This window comes from Triticum dicoccoides, chromosome 4B (genome assembly GCF_002162155.2).
Source record: "Triticum dicoccoides isolate Atlit2015 ecotype Zavitan chromosome 4B, WEW_v2.0, whole genome shotgun sequence".
Classification (NCBI taxonomy): Eukaryota; Viridiplantae; Streptophyta; class Magnoliopsida; order Poales; family Poaceae; genus Triticum; species Triticum dicoccoides.
Window position 1 is genome coordinate 119,060,928 of NC_041387.1, and position 8,700 is coordinate 119,069,627.

Sequence of the window (8,700 nt, forward strand, 5' to 3'; positions counted from 1 at the left end):
AACACACCGGTAACACACTTTTGTAATTATAGTAACACCGATAGTAACATATTTTGATAGACGTAGAACATCGGTGGTAACATGTTTCTGTAACTATCGTAACACAACTGGTAACACATTTTTTAGCATCGAAACACAACTAGTAACATAATATCCATGTATCGTAACACTATAATTATAGTTGTCAACTACTCTAGTAACAAATTTTGTAGCTATAGTAACACCATCAGTAACACTACTATATCAATATGGTAACATAATTAATGTATTTGTTTTTTATTAGTAACCACAAAATTGGATACCCATTTTATGGAATATAAATTTATTTAATAAAATAAATGCAATTGCATAAATTCTTAATCATTTTATTATTATGCTTGGCAGCATATCAAAATGATATTTAAACTTAAGCAGAACACATACAGAAATTCGTATGAAGATATTTATTACGAATATAGAAGAGTGTATGATACATATGCATTACAATAAAGATATCAGTCATATAATTTTGAGGATAGAAAACACAACTATGGGGAATATTACACTGTCGCATTTGCATCAATTCGATGAAAGAAAAAGATCTTCTGGATGATATTACACTTTTAAATCTATCAATGTAAACTACAACTATTGTAGCTAAAATCTTCAGATTTTATTTGCTTCTTGATCCAAGAATTCAGCTGCAAATCAACCATCCTTCTCTCGAATCTGTAGAAGAAAATTGCACCTTAGATATGTGTGATTAAATGTACACAAATATGATTTCAGAATGTGGAAGGGAAGATTCTAACTTACAAAAGCTGAAGGCCAGGCAATTAAGTATCCTGAAGTGAAAGCCTCGCCAATTGTCTTGCAATCAGAAACTTCCCTTACCAACTCCTCATTATCAAGAATAGGTTCGTCTATGCGCACAAGAGCAAATTCAGCACCTAACTCAATACCACCAGCCTTAGTTCTTGGATCAGTACTCCGAATAGTATCATACGCAACATTCCGCTTGTTGGGATATGTTGAAGTCTTTAAGACTACTTTGGAAGCAGCCTATATTATGATCAATATTAGCATTCTATGACATGATAATATAATTTGCATGAATAATATGAGATCTTTTTAATGTCAACCCAGTAAGGTGCCCTAAGAAACTAAATAAACTGGACCCCGCAACGAAGTCTAATGCCCAAGGTCACCTCACTAACTCATGCTTGGTTAAATTTATCATTTACTTGCATACAGCAGATTGAGCAAAAATTGTAATAAAATCCATTTTCAAGCAGGCATGATAATGAGGGTTTGGGTTGGTAATTTGGGTGTAGTAAACCATGCTACTTGGTGAATCTTTACCTTGATGGAAGAAGAACGCCTTCTTTTTGAGTGGTGTGGGTGTTCAGTTCTAGTCCTTTGCTGGTTCGGTTTTGAAACAGATTCACCCGTAATATTCCTCGTTTCCCTCACCTACCAAGATACAATAATATTAGATGGAATGATATTCATACCTTGAAGCTACAGATTGCTACAACTTCAAAACTCAAAAGGCACGAAAATTACCTCTAGCACAGAATCAATAACAAGGTCTTGTGGTGATGATGAATTTTGTTGAATTTGTAATTGGTTGACATCATGGTCGCCAACCTAGTTCCATGACACAACAATGGTAAGCAAGCAATTATTTTATATTCTATCTTTGTGACATGAGTAAGAGTAACTACAGGCATAACCTTTTCATGCGAACATGATAAATTATTATCCTCAGGAATGTCATGTTGCATAGACGAGCGTGCCTCAACGAGTCCATTGCACTGGATTCTCTGCAAACTGAAATATTAATATGAAGGTTTCAAGTGACAAGCAATGATGTAGGCATTTATTAACATTACCTTTGTTTTACCAAGCAGTACTGGTGACCGAGAAATACCATTATCATTTGATTGGAGGTTTTCCTACAGAACTAACAAATTTGAGTAAACTATTGATAGAAATGCATGTAAAGGGTGGGATAAAGAAGTCCTTTACCTCTTCTATGCCATTATTGACATAGCCTTCTTTGTTATTCATATCTTTAATAATCTGGTCTTGCTTTTTTATATGCTCCTTCATCTTTGCTATTACCTCCCAAACATCATGTTCAACTTCATATAGTGATCCATCAGTTGTAGTCATATTGATGTTCTTTAGATACCGTGGCGTCCGACCGTAGACTTTCTTAGGAGTTGGAAGCAAACCCATGCCATGCACTTGTCCAATCTTTTCTTTCCCTAACACTTCCTGCAAGGCATCACCTTCCCATGCGACTCTTCCATTCAAATTTTGTGCCAACTCTGGTCGTTCGGTTATTAGATTCTCCAATCGATCCTATAAGAAAAGAATCATGCATACACTAGTTAGACTGAACCATAACTTGATCCCGAGAACAATTTGACAATTTCTATATTAATTGCCTACCAGGCGCTTATTTCTATCTTTATTTTTAGCATCAGCATCGTCCTTCTTCTTGTGAGTTGCTAAATAAACCTTTGATCTGTGTGGTCGTTTCTTTTCAGGATCAGCTTGCCTCTATAAAACAGAAACAGCACCCATATGACAAAAGAGACACAGGAAAACACTTCAGGAATCAAGATTACTCACCATGTCTTCACCCCAACAAGCATAACTCTTTGTGCCAGCATTATGTGAATCCTTCACGAGGGAACGACTAATTATGTTCTTCTCAGCAAGGGCCTGTTATGATGTAATCATATCGTGAATGCAACTTTTAAGATAAGCCCGAGAACTCACATTTAAATGTCAAAACAGGGAAGTACAATATCTCATTCATTACCCTTCCTTTTTCGGGCTTCCAATATTTAACAAGCCCACGCCATTGATCGTTGTCCACATGTTCTGGACAGAGCTTATACAAAGCCTTTCGCTTGATGTTTGGATTTTTTTCAATGGCGGGTTTGAAGAAAGCATCTTTCAAACTAGACTTAAATTTCCTCCAGTCTCTTCCAATTGATTTGAGTATCCATTTTTCACATGATCGAGGATACATGAACTTTGTCTGAAAGTACAAAATAATGAATGGATGTAAATAGACATGCAGACCACACTACATCTCATGTAGACAAATTAGATATAAATAGAAGGGCAGCAAATAACATTTGTTTTCTTGTTAATTGTGAAGTACCTGTACGCACTGCAATATTGTTTCCTCACCACTATTCTTTTTGACATGACGCCAATCATTTATGTTTAGTGGGCAAAATCCTCCATTTCTAGCAACCGTGCCCAGAAACTTCCCCAAGATTGCACCTTCATCTCCTATAGGCTGGCTATCTTCATTGCATTTCACAACTATTCTCTGTCCCTTTGGCATGTTCCAGACAATTGGCAAGCTTGTTCTCTTGCGCTTGCGTACTTCCTTGTCTACTACAAGATTAATTAAGAAAAGTACTAATGAAATGACGCCCGCCGATTATTCTTTCGATACTAAGCATATACAAGTTAATTAATAGAAGCACAAAATGTAATAGGTTGTTACCTTGATTGTGAACTTGACCCTCTTCATCGATCAATGCTTGTGATTCATGACCTTGTGGGAATTGCTCACCATTGTTGCAGTCTCCATCTTCATCATCACGTTGGTCTGTAACCTGAATCATATTCAACCTTTTTGACCTACGTGGTGGTCCTGCAGAACAACCATACATCTTTTATTCCAATAATTACAACTGTAGATACAGATATGTAATAAGCATGGTTCAAGAGGGATACTTTGCGGCCCTTGCATAGTAAGTTGCCCTGCCCCTTCAGTAGAGACACCACCGTCCTGTAAGAGAATACTCTCATTTGGATGGTTAGATGGAGCAACATCAATTTGCTTGCTAGGCGGAGCAATATGATCGTCAGCCTTCTCCTTAGACACATACAGATGGACAGCTTTCACAATCTCAGGGTCGGACAACATTTTCATCACAAGACCTTCATCATAAATGTGAACTAAGTAGGAGCTGCCTAGACGGGTTTTTTTCCGCATAGTACAGAAAGTCAATTGCCTGAAAGCCAACTTCTTCGATCATCAAGATTAAGTCGTAATATGAGACATCACGTCTCATCATGGATCTTTGTAAAATTTTGGCTTCCTGATTTGTATCTTCATAGTGCAGGTATATGGTCAACATGTCCGTCGCCATCCTAAGTTATATATAAAAATGTCAATTAAATCATTACAAGTAAAGACAAATTAACTAATGACATAACAGGGACAATTTAATTTGCCAATAGACATGTGAATGGAGATGGCAGGGAAGTACACAGTAGCACATCAATGCACTATCAGCTTATCATAACTTAAAACAGAGAGATGAGGTACAAGACCATGGGTCCAGCCACACCCACACTAAGATATAATGCTGTCTACATATGGATTCAGGACAGGTTTAAGTTGAAAAGTGTACAGGACCTGATGATGTTCACTGCTTCCCTAAACAGAAGGGAAATTGAAAGTACATAGGATCATCAGGTGATGGTGCAAATCTTAAGCATTTTCTCTGTTCGCAATTTCAGTCATTTTTTATCCTAATGGTTCAATTTACGCAGGCGAAACTGTTAAAGTAGATCGGCTGCATCGAATCGAAGAGCAGAGTTGGGTTTGATCATGATAGTCTTAGGGCATCAAAGAAAATGACGAAGGAGCCGAATGAGCCCAGATTTGTTTCGTGTGCCCAGATTGCAAACTAGACATGTTAAAAAGCTTGGAGCGGGCGCAGCAAAGCGCACCGTTTACTTCTAGTTTCTCAAGAAGTCTGATCAAATTTAAACAATAGTCAATGGATCGATCTAGCAGAAGTGTAGAACACACACGTATATCAATGGATCGACCTGATTAGTGGATTAGGCATTGGCACATCACAAAACTATAGTCAGACACAACCTTACATGGGGTATGGGCTTTTCAACATATGTGATTGCTTAATTATTTGTCTACGTAAAGGCTAATTATGCAATTAGCCGCGGCCATTAGGCATCTACAGTACACAGTGTGCTACGAATTGTTGAGGGAGCGACCGATTGGCAGGGGAACCCCTGTTGGCCTCTCCCTGTCCCCGCCCCTGCATCACTATAGCGGTGTTTCACCTAGCATACCTCGGAGAATTTGTAGCAGTCAGATCAGGGAAAGGGTGGGCGTTCAGATCCATACCAGCCACGAGATCGTGCTTCTTCAGGATGTAGGTGGCGGAGCTAAAGACCGACGAAGCCGTCGCCGCAACAATCCAAACGGCGCCGGGACAGATCGAGGAAGCGGCGCCGATGCAGGTCGAGGAAGCGGCAGATCCTACGGGGGTTGAGATGGGGGTGGGAGGGGGTGGTTGCAGGTGGCGGCCACTGCGTTGGAGTGCGGCTAGGTAGCCGCCGAACGATGGGCGGCTGGGCTGGATGTGGATGGGTTTGAGACCCCAATTTATCTAGCGTTTTCTAGTTAATTGGAGGGAAAAGTAAGCGCGAAAGTAATTGGAGGGAAAAGTAAGCGCCATGGTCGAGAAATGGAGGGAAATTTGGATATATATATTTTTTTATCAATGAGAACAGGAGGGAAATTGTTTTGGAAGAACCGGGACATTGTTACATTTATTAATTTGTTTGGAATATAAATTTTCCAAAAAGTGTTTTTGGCATGGAAAAATAGAGTATATTTTATTTATTATTTTATTGATTGAAAGGGAAATTAGATATAGATAAATAGTAATGGCTTTATAAAATTGATTTACGTAACATGTGCTAAATAACATATAACATGGTTTCTCGCTCTAACAGCGGCGATCGGCTGGCAGATCCCGCTCCTGATCGGTCGTCTCGACCAATATCGTATCATTCCCACACGCCTTCCAATGAAGGCTATGACCGGTGTGGGACAAAACTATGACTAACATCAATGGTAGAAGTTGCGACCCGTCCAGGAACATGTTGTGACCAACGAGGCTGGCGACTTTTGATCGATGCTGAGAGCACAAGTGATGGTGCTACAAAGTGGCGACGATGATATGCGTCAGCAGCCACCGCCCGTCGACGGTGTTGTAACGACATATCCATGGTGATAGAGCATAGGGGGGGGGTATCCCAGCTACACCTCGATGGCTGGTTAAAGAAAAATATTGTAACTCGATCGACAGATATGACTCTTGATCGGTTGCCTCAACCAAGATCACGTCATCCCCACACGACTGCCCATGGAAGCTATGACTGGTGTGGGAGAAAGCTAAGGCCGACAATGCTAGAAGTTGCAATCAGCCCGAGAGCATGTTGTAACCCGCGAGGCTGACGACTTTTGACCGGTGTTGAGAGCATGGGGTGGTGCTACGAAATTGGCGACGATGATATGTGTCAGCTATGACCGACCGCCGGCGGTGTTGTAACGACATATCCGAGAGGCTGACAGATCAACCTAGCCTCCTCATTCCTTCCACCTTCATGGCGGTAGAGAATAAGGGGAGGGATACCAGGTGCACGCACGGTTTAAAAAACGAGCGTGCTTGCAGTTGTACTAAAGAAGGAAACCTGCGACCTTGATGGTTCTTTAAAGAAAATTATTGTATTATGACCGACCGATCTTGCTCTTGATTGGTCGCCTCGACCAAGATCGCGTCATCCTACACGACTGCCCATGGAATCTATTCCGTGTGGGGGAAAGCTATGACTGACAACCAACCGCAAATGATGTTGAAAGGACATGTCCGAGAGGCTTTCAAATCAATCTACTATCCTCGTTCCAAGGACGTTAAGCGATGGACTAGGAGCTCCCTGGCCTACAGCGTCGGCCATCACAACTAGTTGATGCTCGTGGCATGCCGCGCCAGTCGCCTCGACTAGGACCAATGCGTGAGGTCAAGCAGCCAGTGGACGCGCCGCCAGGTGCGCCGTCCACTCCTTCTTAATTACTGAACGACTTTAGCGACACACACGGCAGCCCACGACGCGGCTGCCCTGGCATGACGGTGTGGAGTTTCCCGACCACGGTGAGGCGCGACAATGGCAGGAGGGGCGTGGTCTCAAGAATAGAACAAACAGCCGACATGATCTTGGGATGAATGGGGGGCACTCCATGGTGTAATGCGGCGGCCGGAGAAGGCGCGTCGGTGAAGGAGCATCAAGGTCGGGGGCGGCGGAGGATCTATTCGGGTCGGGATACAAGAAGGACCCTACAAAACAACGGTTTTTATAGTGGATGGCCCGATTATTATAGCGGACGACCTCATTTATGGAATCTGCTAGAGATGCTTCTACATTAGACAATAGGTTTTTGGAGGACACGGACCTGCGGTTGGACTAGTAAAAACCAGAATCGATGACCTAGACAGTTGGCTTAGTTACATTGACCGTCCAGGCAATAAAAAAACGGTTGAGCCAAGTTTTTTATTTTTGAGAATTAAACGACGCCAAGTGTTTTTATAAAAACCGTTGAACCCATGTCTCCAGAAAAGCCCATCGTTCTTCCCTAAAAAAAGCCCATCGTTTTCTGTGGCTGCAAAACGATTTTTTTTCATGTGAATACGGTAGGTTTCCTCAAAAGAAAAAAGTGAATTGGTGGAAATCTATCCACTACTCCCCCTCCGCCGCCGCTTCCAACAGGGCGCAACCGCCCCTTCCGCCGCCGCCCTTGCCCGGTGCGGCGACGCCGCCGCGCGCCACAAGGAGCCCAGGACCAACACGCCAGTGTCTCTCCGTACGACCGCGCGAGAGCTGCTGCAGCACTGCTGCGTGCTGGTCCAGCGACCCCCGCCGTCCAGGGGACGCCATCGCCACCGCCTGGTCTCGAAAATCCAGCTACTCCAGCCGTCCTCCGGTTGCCTCCCTCCTCTCAGAACTCCAGGCAGGACGACGCCTCCCTCTGCTCCTGACCAGGACGCTGGTAATAGAAGCATCTTTATGTCATATGTACTTGTGAAGTTTGTGAACTACTAGACTTAGAAATATTAGGGAAAGGAACTAGAAATTATTAGTGTATATGATAAATGATGCCGCTGTTCACATTGTCTTGATTGTCCGATTGGAGCTGCTGTTTGCTAGTTGCGTATATCTGGATCTTGTGCTTGCTAATTGATAGTATATTTGTAGTTGCTGGTTACTTTGTATTTTATTACAATTTGTTTATCTATTGATTGGAGTGTCTATTAGTAATATGGCTTAAAAAACTGGACATCGAACGGGCTTCTCCAATGTCTTGAGACCGAGCCAGATCAGGTTTCAGAGTGGCAGCTTCATGGCTTGCTGATGTGCTTCTCTTTTAAGTTCTAAATAGGACCCTTGTAGAAGTAAACTAGTACTACTAGACCATCCGACCCATCTATGTCTGTTGTTGCAATAAAGACCAAACCAAGTCTGTTTAAGGAATTATAGGAAGACATGTTCATGTTAGTTTTGTCCCTTGTCACTCAGCGCAGTAACTACATTTCCTTTTGTTACAGTGTATCAATGGATTTAGAATTTATAAAGGAGCTATTGCTTTCTCCTAGACCAAGTGAGGAATACTTGGCTGGTGTTGCTGGTTTTCTTGACTTTGCGTACATCGGGAAAAGTTCTGATGCCAAGATCCGTTGCCCATGTGTCATATGTGTCAATGGATCGTTACAGAAGCGGGAGGACGTGTACGATCACTTGGTTTGTAGCGGATTTTCACCTGGATATACTGTTTGGGGTTGCCACGGGGAAACAGCATCATTCATCTCT

General features: G+C 42.3%; 1 protein-coding gene and 1 long non-coding RNA gene across 2 annotated transcripts; both read right to left on the reverse strand.

Annotated features, from left to right (window-relative positions):
* Nucleotides 1-480: 480 nt before the first annotated feature.
* LOC119293452 lies at nucleotides 481-973 on the reverse strand. The gene is made up of 2 exons (XR_005143060.1): nucleotides 796-973; nucleotides 481-708 (listed from the first exon to the last, which is right to left on the reverse strand). It is a non-coding gene; the product is annotated as an uncharacterized LOC119293452 (long non-coding RNA).
* A 210-nt stretch (nucleotides 974-1,183) lies between these two features.
* LOC119292572 lies at nucleotides 1,184-7,770 on the reverse strand. The gene is made up of 11 exons (XM_037571368.1): nucleotides 7,611-7,770; nucleotides 3,751-3,990; nucleotides 3,518-3,667; nucleotides 3,164-3,402; nucleotides 2,440-2,550; nucleotides 2,011-2,349; nucleotides 1,875-1,937; nucleotides 1,716-1,805; nucleotides 1,546-1,629; nucleotides 1,342-1,452; nucleotides 1,184-1,201 (listed from the first exon to the last, which is right to left on the reverse strand). Exons 1-11 carry the CDS (start codon nucleotides 7,768-7,770, stop codon nucleotides 1,184-1,186), a joined length of 1,605 nt encoding a protein of 534 aa, XP_037427265.1.
* Nucleotides 7,771-8,700: the final 930 nt, after the last annotated feature.

Excerpts from the sequence above, each read along its gene's own strand:
- LOC119292572 (XM_037571368.1), bottom strand. The coding sequence starts at position 7,770 with ATGGCGTCCCCTGGACGGCGGGGGTCGCTGGACCAGCACGCAGCAGTG. Across the intron at positions 1,938-2,010 it reads TCAATAATGGCATAGAAGAG|GAAAACCTCCAATCAAATGA; the intron begins GTAAAGGACTTC and ends TTAGTTCTGTAG. Across the intron at positions 1,806-1,874 it reads TACTGCTTGGTAAAACAAAG|AGAATCCAGTGCAATGGACT; the intron begins GTAATGTTAATA and ends TTCAGTTTGCAG.